Below are 23,535 nucleotides of genomic sequence, written 5' to 3'. Positions count from 1 at the left end.
AGATGTTCATCTGTTTAAGACTCTGTTTCTCTTATTGGCCTCCCACAAATTCTAAAGAGCCTAATAGAATTCTTTTAAGGAGGGATCTTTTCTTAATGAGTCATAGTGAGGAAGATTAAACTGAGTACTGTAAGCATCAGGGGCTATATGACAGAAGGCTTAGACTTGCACTGGGAAGCAAGGTCACTACGTAGAACAGCATACCAAGCATTGAAAGCAACAGCAGAGAAAAACACAACCATGAGTATCAGAATCTGTTGGAACCATCCAGTGGGAGGCTGCCATGACCACAACCAAATAGCATGACCAAGCATCACTAATGGAGGATTGTCAGATACCTAAAGTCAATTTCTCTAGGTCCTCTAGGTGGATTTCAGTAAAATGACTATTGTTTAAAATATATTAGAGCAACATGTGCCTGGAGAGTCTTGGCAACTATGGTTATGACTGAGGAAAGATAATCAATGGCAGTTCTATTCTCTAAAAGGACCCCTCTTAATTCTGTACTTAGAGATGAAATCATGGTGGACATGAGATTTACCACTGGTAGATCTTCCCTTCTGAATACAAATTCAAACGGTCTCGTCTAGTATATTTGTGGTAAACTTATTTGCAGTGATTGACTTGCACCCAGTTTTCAGGATGGGTGATAAAAATCCAACTGGGCTCAAGACTGTGTTTCCTCCTGAATTACTGGATGCAAACCTAGATTCCTGGCTGCTATAAGTAGCATGGCTCTGTGGGAACCTGTGATGGACATATAGTGCCATCCTGAATATTCTTGAGAATGGCATGTAAGGAAAATTAACATTGAATTCTATTTTATGTTAGTAATATATCTTTGTGAAATCATTTTCCTCTTATCCTCTCAAGATCACACTGAAACAGCCTGCTTTCAAGCTAAGGATATTCCAAGCGCAACTCCCCTTCAATCTATCAAACTGAACTGGGATCTTTTTCTTTTGATAAGACCTGAAAAGGATTAAAGTCAGGGCTGATCAGCCCTGGTGAACTCTGTCCCATTTGAAAGTAAATTGACCCAGCCATGTGTCAGGGGAAAGGATGTGTTGGCATCTTCCTTATTTAGGCAGAGGCCAACCTCCCCTGGGTTGAGGGAGGGGTTGAGATCTCTAAGTCCACCTTCTCATTAGCTATTTACCAAGTAGAGATGTTTTGGGATGTCCAAGGAAGGGACTAAATAATGAGTTCTGAAATGGTATTTATAGATTTGTGTGAAGGAACTTCCTAGTTTTTTATTTTCAAGAGGATCATAGGATGCTAGTCTGATCGATAAATTGATATTTTTACCCCAAAATTAGTCTCTCAAATATTTTTATCATAACACCTACAATGCAGACCAGTAAGATAACAAAGAGTCATTATTCAATACCAAACCGTTCAGGGTAGGTCTAATTTCAGGGCCTTCCAAGAAAGACTTTATGGAGGGTATAGACCTGTTGCTCTGTTGGCCAGATTTTGAGCTTGTGTAAGACTGGGTTTTAGGGCTTTCCCCCAACTAAACCCTGTTTGTTCACATACTTTAGACAACTTTGTTGTGCTGTCTTGTTTTTTCCTTTTGCATTTTCCTGATGACTTAGGCTGTAGCTGCAGTGTAGCTTCTATTGTATGCACAGATTCTTTTCTACCTAAGGAATAATTTAACTGGTAAAATATGTCCTCATCTGAATTTATGACCATAGAGACTCCAAATCTGGAGATGAATTCTTAAGACATTTCTTTACAATGGGGATGGTATCAGTCTTTCTGCATGGTAATACTTATGTCCATCCTGAGAATATATCTAGCATAAGCAGTCCTAGTTGTTCTTATATCCTTCCATAGGGAGAAGTTCAGTGAAGTCCATCTGGATGTTAACAAAGGGTTCCTAGGGGAGAAAACTTAATCTTGAATTGTATTATTTATTAGTAATATTTCTATGTGAAATCATTCATTTTCCCCAAGCCCTTGGCCTTCCAAGGTCAGGCTGAAGTAGTCCACTTTCTAATTTGCTCCCAGGCCTCAAAAGTATCTAATTGGCTTAGATTCTTTTGTCTTTTGTTAGCGGTGACCTGGCAGAGACCTTCTGCTTCTTCATCTTTAAACAAGAACACTCAGTCTGAGGCATCTGAAAGCAGAGTGAATCATTTCCTTAACTAGGTAAAAATCTACCTCTCCTGTGTTGAAGCGATGGGGGAGGAATTGAGATATCTAAGTCCATCTCCTCTTTCAAAATATCCACCAATGGTTAGAGAGTGGCTGGTAAATTTTAGTTGTAATGGAATACTATTGTGCTATAAGAAATGATGAACAGGAGTTCAGAAAAACCTGGAAAGACTCATACTAATTAATAGAGTAAAATAAGCAGAAACAAGAAAAAGTTGCATACAGTGACAACAATATTGTATGATAATCAACTGTGAATAAGTTAGCTATTCTCAGTAATACAATGATCCAAAAAAATCCCAAGCAACTCATTATAAAAAATGCCATTGGTGGGAAGATGGCGGGATAGGGTGTAAAATGTCTTGTCCTTTCAATACCCATAACAAAAAAAATAATAACTTCACAGAATTAATGCTAAAAGGAATAAAAACAGACAGGAATCAGGAATGAAGTTCAATGGCCAAGGACAACTAAAGAGAAAGGCTCCTGACTTCCTTGGCTTTAGTCCCACAACTATAGACAGAAACAAAGCAAAAAGCTTAGAATCAACAAGACAATCCCTGAGAACAGGATTGCCAACCTCAGTTTATAGCCTGGAAGAAGTAGCTGGAATCTCCCAGTGATGACTCCCAGGAGATCTTGAGGTCCCTGGTTGCCACCACAGGGGGAGGTGGCCTGTCTGATTAAAGTTGCAGTGTCAAAACTGTCCACTGGTTCTGGTTGGAGCATCTGAGACCAAACACAGACTAGGGCTTGAGCAAGGGACCCAGGATTACATCAGGCCCTGGACTTTAAAAACTGTAATAACTAAATAGAAAAAACAAATACAAAAATATTCTGAAATCGAGGTAACATATCCCAGCACAACAGGAACCCTAGTCTAGAAAAAAGGCAACAATTAAATCTATTGGCCTGGACACTAAAATTGTTTTGTGTTTTTTTTTAAAGAGCAACCAAAGGAGAAAGAACCCAATTATTGAAAGCTATTATGGGGACAGAGAAGACTTCAGTTTAAACTCAGAGGACAATAAAATTAAAAACACTTACAAAATACAATAAAGGCCATAAACTCAAAAAAGAGTTTTTGGAAGATCTTAAAAAAAGACCTCAAAAAACAAATGAGGGAGGTTGAAGAAAAATTAGAAAAAAAAGAGCAATGCAAGAAAATCAAGAAAATTATGAAAGAAAGATCACATATATGGAAAAAGAAATCCAGAAACTCATGGAAAAAATAATCAATTAAAAAATAGAATTAGACAAGGAAACTAATGATTTCCTAAGACAATAAGAAATAATAAAACAAAATTAAAAAATGAAATAATAGTAGAGAATATGAAGCATCACAAAAACAATGGACCTGGAAAATAGAACAAGAGATAATATAAGAATAGATGGAGTCCCAGAAAGTAATGTTCAAAAAAAGAGTTTAGACACCATACTCCAATAAATCATCAAGGAAAATTGTCCAGAAATTTTAGAATCAGAGGATAAAATGAAATTGGTAGAACCTCAAAGAGAACCAAAGATGAAAATGGACAGGAATATTATTGCTATTTTATATCTCCTAGTTGAGAGAAAAAATACTATAAGAAATAAGAGGGAGAAAAATTAAGTACTATGGGAGTCAGAATAACCTAAGACCTAGCTACAGCATTAAAAGAAAACATGACTTGGAACATAGAATTTTGTAGAACAAAAGGACTTACCTTACAACCAAGAATAACATATACAGCAAAACTGAGCATAATTATAAAAAGTAAAAAAATGGATATTTAATGAACTAAAGGAGTTTCAACTATTCTTGGTGTAAGCTAGAAGGCCAAGTGGAGTACATATTTGGAACCCCAAGATGCTGAAGGCAGTTGAGGACAGTTAGAACCAGGATGTATAAGGGGGGGGAGTCCTCCAAGTAGAGGACTCATTCTGGGTTTAGGGGTACTAAGGTGGAGGGTGGTGTGAATTAGACACTCCTTAGGCCTTAGCTATACTGCTTACCAGAAGTTTCCTTGTGCCTTACCCTGCTATTCTGAATATCATCTAATCCAGACTATCCCTCATTGACCTGATTCCTATAACTGTTATAAAATCCTATATGCCATAGGCTGAGACTAAACATCATCTTCTTATCTACACTCAACACCAGCTAGAATCCAGCTAATGCTTACTCATTTACTTATTCAGTTAGGTACTTGAGCAACAGAATAGGAAGGGAAAGGAAGAATTGTGAATAGGGTCTTTGTCCAAGCCAAGCCAAAGCCAGGCCCAAACCTCAGCTGTTAATTTATAGTGACCTCCTAACCCTCATTCCTCATAAACCTCTCCTTTCCTTATTTGCTACCTCCTGTTATTAAAAGTTACATTCATATAAAACCTAGTGGAATTGTGTGTTGGCTACGGGGAGTGGGGAGAAGTGTTTGGGGAGAAGGAAAGAACATGAATCATGTAACCACGGGAAAATATTCTAAATTTAAAAACTAATAAGCAAAAAAAAAAAGCTTACATTCATAGTTTCAGATAGTGTTTGTACATTTCAATTAAGAAGGTCAACATCAACAGACTTACCCTTAAGAAATTTTCATACTCCATTTTCAAGACAGACAGTTGGTTTTGAAGTTCAGCTGTGTGGACCCAATTTGATTTTTACCATTTATCCTTGTTAGTGGACTTCACCTTTAGCTAGAATCATCTCTTTCTGTGGGAATATCTCTACCCTCAGTCAAACTATCAAATTGAGGAAGAATAATCCAATTCCTCTTGGGGAAACCCCTGACCTTTTCCCTTCAAAGGAAGAGCAATAGGACCTGTGACATCTTGGAGGAAAACTTGCTTCTCTACCCATCCTCCATTAATAGTCAGTGAGCCAGCAGCTACTCCCTCCAGCCTGTGCCTGTCAACTCTTACAATTTGGCAGAACCAGCTACGGATTTTGAATCTTACCAACAACTGAGTAGCCATTCTGAGAGGCAAAACAACAATATGGATTATTCTCTAGGAAGAAAAATTTTCATCATTGTGAGCAGTATCCTTCTACACTATAGCTTGTGATCAGGGGCTTACAACTTATGGGTAATCTTGATACCCCAATATATGCTGGAACTGTTAAAGATATATGACACATATGAATGGCTGAAGATCAGCATTAGACAGGTTGTGGCCTTCATATGAACTTGTGGAGCAGTCATGTTATCACTGCTCTAAGGTTATTGGGCTCTTAGGAAACTAATAAGACACGTTTGGCAAAAGTGATGATTCCACCCAGATAATCGAAGCACTTAAGCAGCAAATCAAAGAACTGATTGAAATAAACAAACAACTGAGAGAGGGCAAGGAAATTGGTGCAAAAACCATATTGCATCTAGAACTAATTGAGGGTGCAAATCAGGACAAGGCCAAAGATAAGACCAAGAAGAACAACCAAGAAAAGCCAAAGAGGACTGAGGCAGTAGTCACCATTTTGCCTATATGAGACCAAACAGTGGTCCAGCCTGATTTTGGGATTTTGCATGTCAAGGAGTACAAACCCTTCTCTAGTGGGGACTTGGAAATCCTAAAAAAGAGACTCCCACAATTCTATTTTGATCCCTACAAGTTGATAAAATAATTTAAGAAGGCAATTTGCCTTTATGACCCCACATTTCATGAGGTGGAGATTCTTTTGTCAGAGCTCTTGACTCCCAGTGAGAAGGCCAAGTTTATAGCTGAGACCAGGAGTAATCCCAACCTAGCCTCCTGGCCTCAGGAATATGAGGATTTAGAACTTTCCTCACATGGCAACATGGCCTTCCTGGGATGCAGGGAAGATATCACAGAATGTATCTTCCCTGATACAATGCAGGGAAGATATCACAGAAGCTATAAAAATCCATGCTAAAAGGCCTGATAGCTGGGGATGTTTTGAGAAACTAAGTCAGGAGAGAATGAACACCTGAGTACTTTCCTCAATAGGCTGGTGGAAGCTGGGAAGAATATTTTAGATTTTCAGGATATGAGTAAGAATAATATCTAACACATTAGGAGGCAATTCATAAAAAGAAGTGTGGTCCCTATCCAGATGTACTTCTGGCTCCATTGTCCTGGGTGGGAATCCCTGTTTTATTGAAGATCTCAGGAAGACAGGTCCCCATATTCATGAATCCTATGACAAAGAACCCAGAGTAATGAGAAACACTGATAAGGAGAAAGACTTTATTATTGCTGACTTGAAAAAACAACTTCAAGGAAGCAAAAAAGCAGAAATAAATAGAGGAAATAAAAAATTTGTCACTGCAGACTCAGAATCAGAGAAACCAAAGCCATCCAACACAATCATACAATAACAAAAACCCAAAGAGGTGCTTTCTATGTCAAAAAGTGGGTCATATTGTGAAAGATTGTCATTTTTAGTCCCAAATTAACTTTAACAGACATAATAGCTATAACAACAACAACAAGAGGAACACCTATTAAAATTCCAGGTTCAACAATAGTAACAACAGCAATAGGTATAATAATAGTGGAAAATCAAAATGCTGTGACCACAATTACTCCAGTTCAAGCAATTATCCAAGCTTGTCTATAATGAAGAAATGTGTGGCCCAGAGAGAGAGGCTATGCACTAATTTATGAATTGAGGAAGCTGTATTTACAATTAAAACTGAAGAAAAGGGTTATAGAAGTGAAAAGGCTGAAAAACACAGAACAGTAGAAAATTATAAGAAACATACAAAGGATGAAAGTCTAATCATAAGCCACCCAAAAGATCAAAATGTTTGATTCTTGTATGGGGAATTGTTATCTAGGGCCCCTGGAAACAGCATCATTGCCTGGATATTTTTAAGGGGTATCTGTGGATGGAAAACTTCAGGATGAGATGGATGCAGTGGAATGAGCCAAAATGGTAGTGGAATAGATCAGGAGGAGGTAGGATGGAATGGCTATTTCATATGGAGGAGAAATGTGTAGAACTTTCAGGGGGAAGAGAGGAAGAAGAGGAGAACTGGTACTACTTGAACCCTAATTTCATCAGAGTGGGATAAAGGAAGAACAACATACACAGTTAGAATGGTAAAAAAAAAATTGCTTAAACTACAGAGAAACAGGAGGGAAAGGGGAGGAACCAGCAAAGGAAAACTCTTTAATGGACTGAGGGATTAAGAGAAGGAAGACTAGTTTAAAAGAAAGAAAGACAAAAAGATAAGAAAAGGGGAGGATACTGAGAAAGTAGCACATATCAAGATATTGGGGGTTAAAATGAGGGATTAAGGGAGAGATCCTAAGGATAAGGGAGGGATTTTTAGAAATGAACTCATAACAAGAAATAGAAGGGCACAATAGTGGGTATAAGATTTTGAAAAGGCAGATAGAATAGGAACTAAAAGGTAAGGGTGAAAGGACAAGGGAGGGACCCTGAGAAAAAATGGACCAATTTGGAACTAGAAGGGAAAAGGGAGAGGAAAAAAGGAAAGGGGATATTTCTAAAAAGTGGTATGAATTTAAGAGAAAGAGGACAGAAGAAATTGGACATATGAAGAAGAATGCAGCAAAAAGAAAGGGAAAGAGAGATAAACAGCGAGAAAAAAAACAAAATGGAAGGAATACACAGCTAATAATTCTGACTTTGAATGTGAATGGGATGAATTCATTCATAAAATGAAAAAAGAGCAGAATGGATCAAAAATCAAAATCTGACAATATTGTTTTGAAAAAAAAAAACACACTTAAAAATGAGGGACATATCTAGAGTAAAAATGAAGGACTAGGGGACAGCTGGGTAGCTCAGTGGATTGAGAACCCGGCCTAGAGACTGAAGATGCTAGGTTCAAATCTGGCCTCAGACACTTACCAGCTGTGTGTCCCTGGGCAAGTCACTTGACCCCCATTGCCTACCCTTACCACGCTTCTGCCTTGGAGCCAATACACAGTATTGACTCCAATATGGAAGGTAAGGGTTTAAAAATAAAAGATAAAAGTAAAATAAAGGACTGGAGCAAAATCTACTATGCTTCAGATGATACAAAGAAAACAGGAGTAGCAGTCGTCATTTCTGACAAAGTTAAAGCTAAAATAGATATAATCAAAATAAATAAATAGGGAAGTTCTTATGTTAAATGTATCATAGATAACAAAGCATTATTACTTTTAAACCTCTATGCACCAAATGTTATAGTATCTAAATATTAATAGGAAAAATTAAATGAATTATAGATAGAAATAAATAACAAAATGATAATAGTGGGGGACTTTAATCTCCCCCTCTATGAACTAGATAAATCTAATTAAAATAAATAAGAAAGATGTCAAGAAGATTAATAGAATGTTGATAAATGTTTGAAGAGAATTAAATGGGAACAGAAAAGATTATACCTTCTCAGCAGTATGTGACAACCTTCACAAAAATTAACCATATATTAGAGCACAAAAATATATACCTAAATGCAGAAAAGTAGAAATATTAAATGCTACCTTCTCAGACAATAATGCAATAAAAATTGTATGTAATAAGGGACCATGGAAACAAAAAGTAATAGCTAGAGACTAAATAACTCAATCTTAAAGAATGAGTGTGTTAAAGAGCAAATTATTGAAACAACAAATAATTTCATTAAAGAAAATAGTAATAATGAAATATCATACTAAAACTTATGGGTTATGTGAATTGGAATGATCTCCAGGAATTGATGCAGAGTGAAAGGAGCAGATCCAGGAAAACATTGTACACAGAGACTGATGCACTGTGGTACAATAGAACAAAACAGACTTCTCTACTAGCAGCAATGCAAGGATCCAGAGCAAGGCTGAGGGACTTATGAGAAAGAAAACTAGCCACATTCTGAGGAATAACTGTGAGAGGAGAAACACAGAAGAAAAACAACTGCTTGAACACATGGGCTGATGGGGATATTATTGGGGATGTAGACACTAAACGATAACTCTAGTCCAACTATCAATAATATGGAATTATGTCTTGATCAATGATACATGTAAAACCCAGTGGAACTGTGCATCAGCTAAGGGAGGGTAGAGGGATTTGGAGGAGAGGGAAAGAACATGAAATATGTAACTAGGGGAAAATATTAAAAATAAAAATAAATAAAACTTATGCATTACAACAAATGCAGTAAGTAGAGAAAAATTTATATCTCTAAATGCTTATATGAATACAATAAAGAAAAGATCAATAAATGGGGAATGCAATTTAAAAAACTAGAAAAGGAACAAATAAAAATCCCCAGCTAACTACCAATTTGGAAATCTTAAAGATTAAGTTGAGATCAATAAAATTGAATGTAAAAAACCATTAAGTTCATAAATGAGTCTAAGTGTTGGTTTTAAGAAAAAAAATCAACAAAATTTATAAACCATTGCTTAATTTACTAAAACATCAGAAGGAAGAAAAACAGATCACTAGCATTAATGACAAAAAGGGCAAATATGCCACCAGTGAAGATGAAATTAATTATTAGGAGTCATTTTTCTCAATTATATGAAAACAATTTTAACAATGAAAGAGAAATAGCAAAATACTTACAAAAATAAACAATCTAGACCAGTGATGGGCAAACTATGGCCTGTTGGCCAGATGTGGTCCCCTGAAATGGTCTCTCCTGCCAGATGACATTATTCCTAATCCGACTAATACGGTGAGTAGGATACAATACAATGACACTTCGAAAGAGTTGCCTTAGAAACAGACTGACAGATGAGCATTTCCTTTTCTTTGGTCCCCCTCTTTAAAAAGTTTGCCCATCACTAATCTAGACTATCAGAGCAAGAAATTGAATACCCAGTCAAATCTATTTTAGGAAAAGAAATTGAGCAAGCCACAAATGAACTTGATAAGAAAAAAAGGATCAATATCAGATGCATTGTCAATCAAATTCTACCAAACATTTAAGAATCCATGAATTCCAGTATTAAACACATTATTTAAAATAACATGTACAGAAGAAGTTTTACCAAACTCCTTTTATGAAACAAATATGGTGGTGATAACTAAACCAGGAAGTAAAAAAAGAGAGAAAGAAAACTATAGACCAATCTCATGAATGAGTAATGGTCTATAGTGATGAATGTTTAGGATATAAAAATCCTAAACAAAATACTAGCTAGGAGACTAGAACAATATGTCACAAAGATAACACATTGTGACCAAGCAAATTTTAAATCAGAAATGAAGAAATGACTTAATACAAGGAAAACTATCAATATAATTGATAATATCAATAACAAAAGTAACAAAAACCATATCATTATGTCAACAGATGCCTTTGACAAAATACAACACTCATTCCTATTAAAATCTCTGGAAATCATAGGTATAAATGAGTTTTTTCTTAAAATGATATGAAACTTCTATCTGTAATGCAAGGTGGCTAACAGAAACTTTTGCTTCTGTAATTTCTAATGGTCACAAAAAGTCAGTTCAACGTCTTAGAATCTTCAGAAAGTCAGTTAGAACTTAAAGCTATAAATAGAGGTGAAGTTCCAACTGACGAGGCTTTTTGCCTTCTGGCTTTTGCTGTGGTTGGAGGCTTTTGCTTTGGCTTAACCTGTCGGCTTTGGCCTAACTGCTTCGGCCTTGGCCTGTGCTTATTTTGTTTTGGGGAAATTTGGACCTATCTCATTTCTCTGGACCTCTCCCTGATCTCCCATCTCCATCCCTTCCCTTCCCTGAATTTCCTTTGGGTCCATGTGGAGGGGAGGGCTTGGTGATTAGACATTGTGGGTTTAGTTTCTATAGGCTAGTAGAGTATCCTCAAATAAGTTACCCCTAGGGTTAATGATTTGATAAAGACTTTACTTAAAAGGCAGTAAAATCTTTCTGACTGGGAGAGCTGGACTCTCTCTGTCTAAACCTCTCCACGACCCATCCCCCACTCTTGCCCTCTCCCTGGCAGCAGTTAGAAAACCCTGAACCCCTCTGCCCTTCTGACTGACCCTGGTTTTAATAAATCCCCTTGTTACCTATTCAGACCCTTTGGTGAATCATTGTGTCAAAAATTAAGGCAAGGGCTCAAGGGGAAGGAATCATTTTTCTTTTATTTCTTGAAAGAATTGGGCATCCATCTTGATAGGAAGTACCTACCCGAGACTTCCTCCAGCCATCAGTTTGACTGGCAGGGACGGGCCCTCTCGACTCCTCCCTCAAGAAACTTCAGAAACTAACAAGAGAAACCCTACAGTCCAACCTAAACATTTCTTACTGGTCCTAGTTTCCTCCCTGTATTCTCTGTCTCAAGCCTCTGAGAATAAACCTGTTTGAGCTACCCTCTCCTACATACCCCATTTCCTTTATCTCCTATATATCTTCCCATATCTTCATTACTCCTCCAATCACCTTATAATCCCCTATACCCCATTATCCTTCCTCACACCCAAATTGCGTTTCATTTGACCCTACTCAGATTACTTATTTTTTTATAACATACCTAAAAACATTAACAAGTATCTATAATGGGGAAGAGCTAGAAACAAGGATGCCCATTGCCACCAGCATTATTTAACATAATATTAGAAATGTCAGTAGTCGCAGTAAGAGAAGAAAAAGAAACTAAAGGAATCAGATTGGGCAAAGAGGTAATAAAATCATCTCTGTTTGTTGATGACATGATGGCATATGTGGAAAATAGAAATTCAACTAAAACATTAGTTGAAATGATCAACAATGTTAGCAAAGAAGCAGGATATAAAATAAACCCACATAAATCATCAGCATTTAAAAATATTAATGAGAAAGTTCTTCAAGAAGAGGTAGAGATACTCCATTCAAAATAATCACAGATAGAATAAAATACCTGGAAGTATAGCTGGCAAAACAAATCCATAAACTACATGAATATAGTAATTTTTTTCTCTTTATTTTTTAAAATTTTTATTTAGGTATTTTTTCATGGTTAAATGATGCATGTTCTTTCCCTCCCCTTTCCTCTCCCTCCCCCCAGAGCTGACAAGCAATTCCACTGGGTTATATATGTATTCACTCAATTACCTATTTCCATATTAATCATTTTTGTAATAATCTTTTAAAAACCAAAACCCCATATCCAATGCCCATATAAACAAGTGGGAAATCAAATGTTTTCCTTCTGTGTTTCTATTCCCACAGTTCTTTCTCTTGGTGTGGATAGCATTTCTTCTCACAAATCCCTTGGGATTGTCCCAGTTCATTGCATTGCTATGTATATGTAGCAATCCAGGTATACATTAATTGTGATATTATTTTAAAAAGTATTAAAAAAAAACTTAACTCTTATACTGCTAATGATTGATCTCTGTAATCTTGAGTCAAATTGAACATCGCCCTTGCCAAATCCCTAGCCCTTCCCTAAGGCTACACTTCAGAAAAGGGGTCAGTTATCTCAGTCTCCTTACTTTTCCTTCAATGATCAATTAACATAGGTATCAAACATCAGTAGATGCCTTAGGCCATATCGGCTCTGGATCAGGATCTTAGCTCTACCTATTGTTTCAGGTTTTGGCAGTTTGAATTTTATGATGATTACCTCTTAATGTTAATGTATCAAGCCACTGAGCTCTCCCCTTCCCCCCATACTGTTGTAACCTCAATAAAAGTGACAAGAAATCAGTTGGCAAGAGAGCTCTTGACCATCAGAGCTTACTCGCTGTCTGTCTACCTTGTGCCAAAACTTTCTGAGTCTGTGTGTCTTTATTCTCGCCTTATGTTCTCTTTCCATTAATCCTTAACCCGTAACCCATTTTCACTCAGTCCTTGGTTCCCCTTTCTAAGTGTCCAACCCACTAGGAATCTTCGTGAAGCTGCTGGACGGCTTCAGTATATATTTTCATAAAATCCACAATTTAAATTTTCTTTGAGAAAAATTTCAGGGAAAGAAGCTTGTTAATTCCTTGAAAATGAACTGTTTGGAGAAAGATGCCTGCAGAAACCGACACTGTATCAGAAGATCCAGAATGAACTTTTGGGTGCAATTGATTGAACTGAAGGGCATTGAATACATTTATTTTGAATGTAAACTCTTATGCCAAAGGGGACTGCCCCATAATTGGCTTTTTGTCAATGCACCTACCTAACATTGGTTTTGCTTTCTCTCTCTTCTATTTTCCTCTTATTTCTAACTATTGTAATGTCCTCTTAGAAGGTGCAATATTGTATACACCTATAGTTAGAAGATTTTTAAGGGTACAAGATGATTATGTCAAATGATCCATTGGGGAAACTAGTCTCCCAGAGGATCACAGGAGGGATTGTGAAGCTGGGATTAACTCTCCCCTGCCTACTTTTAGATTTAATCACCAGAAGCATATACACCCCACTTTATGCTTGAGTAGGGGGCGGTCTGTAATTCATGTGTGCTAAAAGTGGGTGACAAATCAGAAATGACTGGCTGACCCTTGGGCAGTCCTAAGAAAATTCTAAGACTGCTATTGGTCCATGTAAAGTGGAGGAAGGCATAGGAAGTGACGCAAAGAAGCGTCTTTAAAAGCAGTTGTAACTTCCTGTGAGAGGAAATTCTTTAGAGTTCAGAGTTCAAATTCCAGTTGGAATTTGTGTTGGAGACTGGTAAAAGATTTGCTTCATGGACCTGAGACTCTGACATTGGTAAGGCAATGGACCTTCCCTTAGGACTACCACATGGGTGAGTGAAAAGGCTGACTCCTTTTCCTGACTTTCTGAAAGGACTAGCCTCCTGAGAGGTCCCCATCTTAGAAGAGACTTTGTGACTGGAGCCCTTGCTTTATTCATCACTGGGGCCTCAGCTGAAGGCTGAGGGCCTTCCAACTGAGGACTAATTAACCCTGTCTGGGTTAAGCTAGGACCCAGAGCAAAATACTTAGTGTATTAGGTTAGATATCTTACCCTATTCTCTTTCATGTTTCCCTTACTTTCATTCTCTCTCCTTTTGTAAATAAACTACCATAAAAAGTCATTTTGACTTGAGTAATTTATTTTAGCTACCACATTTCTCATAAATTTACTCCAATCTTTAAGTTTTAACCCTTACAGCTATCAGTAGCAAATGACCGCCCCACAATATTTCAGTCTCTGTGTACAATGTTCTCTTGGTCCTGATCATTTCATTTCACATCAGTTTGTTGAGGACTTTCCAGCTCTCATGGAAATCAAGCAGTTTATCATTCCTTATAGAACAATAATTATAAAACACTTTTTATACAACTAAAGTCAGATCTAAATAATTGAAGTAATATTAATTGTTCATGGATGGGCAGAGTTAATAAAATTAAATTTGCAATACTACCTAAAATAATCTATCTATTCAATGCCATCTCAATTAAATTACTAAAAAAATATTTTATTGACTTAAAAAACAACAAAATACATTTGGAAGAATTAAAGATCAAGAAAATCAATGGAATCAATAAAAAAAAAAGGAAGGAGGTCTGGTAGTTTTAGATTTTAAATTATATTATAAAGCAATTAGGGGTGGAAGTTGTCTCCCCTGCTTCCAACCACAGATCCAGGAGGTCCTCAAGGAGTAAGGTTTGGGGAAGGGCAGACAAGGGCCTGGTAGTGGCTAAGGAATCGAAAGGTAGACCAGTGGAACAGAACAGACATGCAACAAACAGGAGCAAAACATTATCATAATCTTGTATTTGACAAAATTATAGATCCAGATTTTAGGGATAAGAAATCACTGTGTAGTAAAAATTTCTGGGATAACTGGAAACAACTGTGGCGGAAATGAGTTATAGATCAATATCTTATACCATTCACTAAGATAAGATCAAAATGGATACCTGATCTAAAAATAAAAAGAGATACCATAAGTAAATTAAAAGAATAGGTAATATATTACCTATCATACTTATAGAAAGGAGAGGAATTTATGAGTCAACAAGAGATGAAGAGCATTATGAAATGTAAAATTGATAATTTTTGAGCATATTAAATTGAAAAGTTTTTGTACAAATAAAATAGATGCTTGCAAAATCAGGAAAGCAGAAGGTACCCAGGGATCACAGACTAGACTTTCTCTACCAGGGCTTTAAGTGGTAATCATAGAGACAATGAGTCTCCAGGCTAGGAGATCCAGACTAATAATGCAATAGGACACAGGCTGAGATCTGTCTCCATGGGCTTCAGTTAGAACTCCTAAAGTGAAGAAAATAGAATAAGAATAATACACACCATGATTACATAAAAAATAATAAAAGCCACAAATTCAAGAGAAAAAGTGTCCAAGTATAACAAATCCAAAGGGAACTCAAAAGCAGAGGATGCTTATGTTAGCATACATATGTTAAGAAAAAGTTGTAAACACATATTATGTATTAACACAGGGCTAAGTACAGAAATACAGAAAATCAAAAATAGCCCTTCTCCTCAAGGAGTACAGTAAATTTACAGTAATACTGAAGTGAATAAAGTTAACATCTAGAAAATAAATAAATAAATAAATAAATAAACAAACAAACAAACAAATAAATAAATAAATAAATAGAAGCCATGAGGCTTATATTTAGGCTACAATATTTCTTTTCATGCTATAGAATGCCATTATGGAGCCATGCTTCATTTGTTTTTTCATCACACAGCACATCATCAATAGTTTAGAATTTTTAGATAATTCAGTTGCCTCACTACTTGACTGAGTTTGATGCATCTTGAATAAACAACACCATGGGTACCAAATTGTCCCCCCAAAAGAGAACTCCAAAAAAGAATTTTTGAGGCAGACATTTACTTTTTCATGCCTCAAGAGATATGAAGGGTTTGTTATAATTATGGAGCCCTGGGGTGAGAGCAGCAACAAGCGAGTCCTGGGGGGTGAGTGCCTCCTTTGCCTCTGGGGACCATAAGAAGAGTGAGCAACCTGGGACATTCTCATTGGTGAGTTCCCAAAGAGCCCACAATTCTTTCTTAGTCTGCTATAAACTGGTGATGCCTTGGACTTGTTTTGATGAGAGGTATCACTAACTCTCCATAATGATAAAACCTAGGTAATGAACTGAGGGAAGCTTCCTCTTACTTATCTTATGTTCTAAGTCAGATAAACAAATTAATGGGACTACATTATCTTCCTTATATGAGAAACAAAACAGAAGGCAGCCATCCACATGCCAGATCCAAGAGGATCCCTGGGGAGCAGGATTGGAGATCCCATTGTAGTTGAGTAGTAAAGATGGTTGGAGAATCTTATAAACTCTGAGGGAGACAAGTCAAGATCTACTGCTTCCCTTTAAAGGTGAAAAATGGATGGGGATAGTGAAAAAATGGTCTGCATCTGGGGAAATAGAACTGAGAATTGTTAAAGATTGGATACCACTGGATGTAGGGGAGCCATCAAAAAATTAATGAGCCTAAGATCTTGAACAAAATGAACTTGTTTCCCTTCAGGTGTCAACTTTCCTGGTTTGGGGTCTCATAGGAAAGGTAATTAATTGCAAGGAGATCTCATCCTCACCCACTCCATGTGATGAGATCATGAAGAACAAATTTAATACTTTTTTCCTCATAGGGTAAAGGGTATTGTTTGCCAGAGGGGAAAGGCTAGTGGTTTTTTCTAACAGATAATAATAGGATCCTCTCTGACAGAGCCAATATCTGTCTCCCCATAGGTCCACACTGCTGGAGTCATGAGAGGCTCACAGAATCCTCACCAGGAGGAATGAGGAGTAAGGAAAATAACGGGGATAGGGAGATATGGTATTGTAAGTTTCAAATCCTCCTTCGTACACTGAATATAGCACACTCCTCCCCCCCACCTCATAGAAGAAATCTTGACCCAGCCAATTAATGGAGGTCATTCAGTATATAAGAAACTGATCCTGTGCCTCTCAATCTGGTAGGGTTCAGAGACAGGGTATGGCATAAACTAGTCCTCAGTTCTAACACCTAAGACAGAATCATTAGAAAGCAGAGAGGTGAGAAAATCAGCCATATATAACAAAGAACTAGTAACACCAATGTTCACTACATATGGGGTAATTCCTCCTCAATATGGACAGTAGCAATAGGTTCAATAGGGAACAGGAGAGTGGACAATGGAAGAAAGGTATGCAGAGGGCCTCTGTTTGGCTATTTTGTATTTTCTTAAGGCTTAGAGGTGGTCTCTTTTCCCTCTTCTAAGGGTTGCTATTTTTCCAACATCTCTTCTGCTTATAATAAGCACAGGTATGTCTGGGGAAAGGAAGATGGGCATATCCACCCCTCCTTTCCAGAGCCCCTGCTGGAGAAAGGTGTTTTTTTTCTGGGAAAGGAAAGAGATCTTCCTGCCTATTGTAAGTATAACATAACAAGCTTTTCTTCCCATTTTTCTTTTTTAGTCTCTTCCTGTTCCTAAGGCCCCCGAGATGACTGGTAATACTTCCTGGAGAATAGCCTCATGTATACTAATCAAGGCTTTTGAGGCATCTGTCTTGAGTGATTTTCAGAGACCATTAGCAAAATGAGCATTCAGGGTTACTTTTTCTTCTTCAGGTTCCCTTAGACTGCAGTGATATTTGTAACACCTCTGAAGTTTAGAGAAATAATCATAAGGGGGTTCATCTTTCTGCTGGACACAGCCATTTATTTCACCTCCTTCTATTCTCGGGAACATTTATCTGAGAGCCTTAGTTTAACCTGAAGCCCTGTGACTTGATTAGGTCTCAGGGAGTTTCTTTGAGCCATCCTGACTTATCATGTAGTTAACCCCATAAATCCCTTCCAAGCAAGCTGGTTTGTGTTCACCCAAGAAAGATGATAAGCCTCAAGGATAGATTACAGTTTTCCCATTAATTCATTGGGTTTATCTCAGATTTTTTGGGAAGTCTGACTACCAATGATGTAACTATAAGTGCCCAGGGTATATGAATTAATCAAGTGGTTCCAAACTGTTTTGGACAAAAGTAGCAGTCTCAATATGACCTCTGTCCTTAGTCCCTTGGACTTTCTTCACTTGACTTGTACCCTTATGCCTTAGCCAGAATTTATAAGGGTTCTGAGAGTCATCTGGTATGCTTTTATGTCCTATAATTTCCCAAGTTTTCATTTTTGGAAAAGTCATGAGCCTAGGGGTGGAAGTTATTTCTTTTACTCCCAACCATAGATCCAGGAGGTCCTCAGGGAGTAGAGCATGGGGTAAAGTGGACAAGGAGCTGAAGTACTCATATAATCTGCATTTCTCAGCCTTCTGTGGCAGTTGGTAACAGCTCCCTCCTATCCTTCAATTGAATTTTTAAAGTAGTCATTTCCTCTTCAGCCTCCTCTCATTTTCCTTATGGCTGCAAACAGTAGACTCAATTTTCTTTTTAGTTGCCATTTTATAACAGAGGAAATCAGTGTCTGTCTGGCAGGAATGTTTAATCTCAGCTCTTCTCAAAATAGACTAATTTCTCTAGGTCAGTCTTTCTTTGGGAGAATGGTAAAGTGGGATTGTCCCTGGTATAAAAGGGACACTGTGAAAGGTATTTCACATTGTATGGGCCATGGAGCTCAAACATCTCATTCATGGACATCCCAGGGTAGATTTTAGAAATAGGTTGACTCATTGTGAGAGAGAAGTATGCAAACACTAGACACAACACAAGACAAAGGTTTTCTTGAGAAGCCCATGGAGAACCTAGAGAGGGAAAAAGAGGGGCTCTTGATTGTTGGGGTACAAATTTTCATCCTATGAATGCCTAACCATGGTAAATAAAAAGTAAATTTTGACTAATACACATTCAGGTTTTCCTCATTAACCTGGGGTTGGCCCAAGTGAATGGGTATAGAAGAGATATTAGGTGACCAACTTGTCAGAGTTGCTTAACCAGGTCAAGATAAAATCCAAAACAAATATCTAATAAAAGATTTTCCTTGGGGGGGGGGTGTCACATAGGTCAATGGATAGTCTTTGCAGCATTTGAATCCTGGATGATGGTGCCACATTCACCAGAATATCAGGAAGGTTGTCTCTTGTATATATAGTCATAGATCAGGTATCCAGTTTATTTCAAATAGTCACAGGAGAGTTGAGGGAAGAAAATACAGGAAGAAGAAAAATAGAAAGATAAGCTGGAAGGTATAGCCAAATTTTAATTGATTGCAGCAATGCCCTCAGAGCCCTCTGAGCTAGTACATGACAACAACTAATTTGCCAATGTAGGTGGTTAGACTAGTTCTTGGTTATAGTGTCTACTATATGGCTAGTGGCTGCTTTTGGCCATCTGCTACCCCAGTATTATAGTAGGCAAACAGGGTAATCAATTTACCTAGCATCACATCAGATTTGAACTCAGGAAGATGAATCTCCTAACTTCAGAGATGACACTTTATCCAGAGTTGGTGAATGGGATTTCGGGGAAGATTACTACCACTGATGTGAAGGCTTTCTGAGCCCTTTTCAGAGGTGCTCATCCATCTTTGGTGTCTACCTGCTACTTACCTCTCACCTGTGCCTCCAAGAAGCTATTGCATGTGCAGTGGTAATATCCCAGATAAACCATCTCTATAGGTGGGATAAACCTGGTTGAAGACAACTAAAAGGTCTCAAACCCTTTGGTGAATTAGGGGAGATGTCTATCACAGGCATGTGAAGACTTCCCCAACAGAATGGATAGATGAGAACAATTCATTCTACTAGCTATGAAGGCAGCTGAAGCAAGTACTGCAGAATGCTTAGAGCTTTGTTAGACATTGAAGAAGCCAAGGTCACCCTCTGTAATTGAAGCCATCATCAGTCACCTTACTTTTGTCTTGCCACTGGAGTTTGATGACTCTGGAAGAAAGAGCAAGGCTGAGGACTCTGTACAATTCTGCCTCACTTAAATTCAATTTATGTGTGAGTCAAAAGACATGACCAGTAATGTCATTTTGGTCCTCTTTAAGTAGGAAGGACAACAACCAACCAATACCAGTGTTAAGCCTGGTCCTTAATGGAGAATAGCTTGTCACATTTTTAAGCTTTGAGTATACTATGCACACACAGGAAGTTCATCATAAATGTGTTATGAATTGAAGCGAATCAAGTTTTAGATAGAGAAAGTGGGTGGGTTGATGTTATTACTCATGACTTAGACCAAGGAAGCTCTAGTAGCATGGGAGGAACATGTCCTGAAAAGGTTACATGCTTTTCCAGGTCTGTGCTAGTATTTCCAGTTTTCCTTCTGGAAAATCTAGATTCTCAAATCTTATCTTCTTATCTCCTTAGGAGGTACTCTGATATGGCTTTGCTGTTTATTAGCTAATGACTTTAGATAATTCACTTAATTTTTCCAGCCTCAGTTTCATCATCTATAAAGTCCCCTTCCAGGACCAAATCTTTGATCCCATGAGCCTAGGCTTTCCTCAAAGCTTTGCCTCTTCATAAAACTTTTGTTTAGTTCTTAAAGCTATTCTAGAATTTGGGGAAACCCAGAGATTTATGGAATGCAAAGAATCTGAACTTGATTCCAACTCTCCATGGACATTATTGTTAGGAAAAAACTTGATAGCGCTGAAACATACTTGACCTGAATAGAGGCTCCAACAGTAATTTGCTTAAAAGTTAATACATATTTTTAGTCACATCTTTCTCTCACCACTACCACCTTATGTCCTCCCTAGGACTTCATCTTTCCTAGTTTTCCCTAATTCCCTTGGCCTCTCCTTGTCTTACTTAACTCTTTTGAGAGAGAAGAAAGAATGGTTCTTAAATTTAATTATACATTTTTAAAATAGAAACCTTACTTTCTCTCCTAGAAACAACTTTAGGACAAAAGAGTAAGGGTTAGACAACTGAGGTTAAGTGACTTGTCCTGGGTTACAAAGCTAGAAAATGTTGGAGGATAGATTTGAATCCAGGTCCTTCTGAATTGAGGCGTGACTCTCTATGGATAGACTCTGTGCCATCTAACTGCCCCTGAATTTGTAAAAAAATATGTTTAATTTTTTTACTAAATTTAATTTTTTTCAATTACATGCAGAAACAATTTTTTGACCATTGTTTTCTGTCATTTTTTGATTCAGATTCTCTCCCTCACTACCTTCCTCCCTTCCCTGAGATGGTAAATAGTTTGAAATAGGTTATATTAGTGCTTTCAGCTCTGAATTTTGTTTTTACACAATAGAAGCTTCCCAGTAAGTACAAAAACAAGCACCTTACAAAGTACATTCATTGACTGAAAAATAATTAAGCAAAACCACCTAATTGTTTGCTTACATTGGATAATATGAACCACTTTTCACTTTTATAATTTACAAATTGAGAAAAGATTTCTGCTTTTAGTTTGATAGAATATACTAAATGATTTCTTTTATTTTTGTTTAGTTTTGTTACCTCTGCTGTCAAATTTATTTATATCATAGCAGCCACTGTGTATATTGTTTTTAGACTTCTGCTCTCTTTATTCCATTTTATCTCAAAACTTCATTTCTCTAAAATACAGTTCAGTTCCATTGCATTCACATACCATTGTTTCTTCAGCTATTCTGGACTTCTCAGGCACAAATTTTACATTCAGTGTTTGTTATCTCAAAATGGCAGCTATGAATAACTTTATTTATATACAGTGTTACAAAAATCTTAGAGAAGTTTTTTTTTTTTTTATAAACCATTACCTTCAGTCTTAGAATTGGTTCTAAGTATCAGTTCCAAGTCAGAAGAGGGCTAAGAACTAAGCAGTTGGGGTTAAATGACTTCCTCAGGGTCACACAACTAGGAAGAGTTTACCGCCAAGGTTGAACCCAGGCTCTCCTGTCGCCAGCCTGGCTCTCTATTCACTGAGCCGTCTAGCTCACCCTTTAGTGAAATTTTAACTACCAAATTTTAAAATTCCACCAAAACTTTTGGGATGTCAAAAGGATACATCCACACACACACAAATACTCATTTTTTTTGATGTCACTAATTATGGGGGTGATATAGTGGGAATACTTGGTCCAGAGTATAAAAGATTTAGTAACTTTTCTTGCATAATTTTAAATCACTTTCCAGAATGGTCAAACCAATCCATAACCTTACCAGCATTAACTTAGAGTGTAGAGCTTTCCTTAGCCCCTCCAACAATATTTTTGAAATTTTTCCTATCTTTCCTAATTTGATGGCTGAAAGATGATATCTCAGTATTTTTTTCTACTCTACTTCTAAAATATTATTGGTAATTTTGTATATTTTTCATGTAGCTATTAAGAAACGTATTTCTTCTTTTGAAAAGTTATCATGTGTGTTGGGAAATGACTCAATCTTATATACATATGTCAGTTCCCCTTATATTTTGAACATTGGAATTTTATCAGAGGATTTACTGTAAATGCACTAAATAATATGTATCTTTTCTTACTCAGCTACATTGATTTTATTTGTGTAAAAGCTTTTAAATTCAATTTGAATGGTCTTTTTTCAGTCTTTCATAATTTAGAATTCCTTATTCATAGTTACAGATGATATAACTCTATTTTACTCTAATCTTTAAAATGATTCAACTTTATATATTTAAACAAATTATTCATTGAAATTCTTTGTGGTTGAATATGAAAGTGTTCTAAACATTTTTTTTGCCAGATTATTTTCTAATTTTTTCTAGTGGGTTTTCTCAAAGAGTTTATTTTCTTGAGTTTATCAAGTACTAAGCTGTTATATATGTTTTCTTCCTTCAAATCATAGCTAAAATATTCCTCCTTTTACATGATATTTTTCCTGATCTTCCTTAATACTAGTGCCTTCTCTCTTTTGATTATCTCTAATTTCTCCTATGCTAAATTTGTTTCAAATGTTCATCTCTTAATGTTGATCTACAATGAGATTTTATGTATTTTGTCTTTGAAAATGTTTTCACATAGATAGGTATTGTCAAATACTGATATCAGTACACAAATATATGATTTTAACTAAACATATCTATCATTGGGAAGGCATTTCTAAAATTCTATTCAATTTTTCTCTTGATATTTGCCCTTTCCCATGTCTTTATCCTGCAGATTAATATCTTCCAATTGAAAGTTAGCTGAAAGCTCTTCAACTGCACAGTTAAGTTGATTGTGAAATATAGACATTTCTTTTGCACTCATATCAAGTTCAAAAACTCTGCTGGAACTAGAGTTTGAATTTGTGAAATATGTTGTTTGTTGTTCAGTTGCTTCAGATTCCTTGAGATCCCATTTGGGATTTTCTTGGCCAAGATACTGGAGTGGTTTGACATTTCTTTCTCCAGCTCATTTAACAGAAGAGGAAACTGAGGCCAACAGGGTCAAAGGACTTGCCTTGGATCACATAGCTAGTAAATGTCTAAGCCAGATTTAAGAAAGAAGAGATTTCCTGACTAGAGAACTGGCACTCTATCCACTGTGCCACTTAACTGTTGAAAATTTGCTTGGAAATGGAGATCTTACTTTTTGGTTTATTTTTCAATTGCACAGAAAGTCTATAAAACAGCTTGACATTACTTTTGAATCAAACAATGTTTGTTGTTGAACTGACTTACTGCAATGTATGTTTCACATCTAAGTGATGATTT

At 36.8% G+C, this 23,535-nt stretch overlaps 1 protein-coding gene across 1 annotated transcript in view; it reads left to right on the top strand.

Moving 5' to 3' along the window:
- The window catches only part of LOC123241722 (arylsulfatase F-like), a 97,566-nt gene extending 80,034 nt beyond the window's left edge, over positions 1-17,532 (top strand). The window contains exon 5 of the mRNA XM_044669280.1: positions 17,407-17,532. Coding sequence (XP_044525215.1) covers positions 17,407-17,532 — 126 coding nt within the window. The remainder of the gene's footprint in view (positions 1-17,406) is intronic.
- Positions 17,533-23,535: the final 6,003 nt, after the last annotated feature.

This window comes from Gracilinanus agilis, chromosome 3 (genome assembly GCF_016433145.1).
Source record: "Gracilinanus agilis isolate LMUSP501 chromosome 3, AgileGrace, whole genome shotgun sequence".
Classification (NCBI taxonomy): domain Eukaryota; kingdom Metazoa; phylum Chordata; class Mammalia; order Didelphimorphia; family Didelphidae; genus Gracilinanus; species Gracilinanus agilis.
The sequence above is the reverse complement of the archived record's forward strand: the minus strand, read 5'-3'. Positions and strand labels throughout refer to the sequence as shown.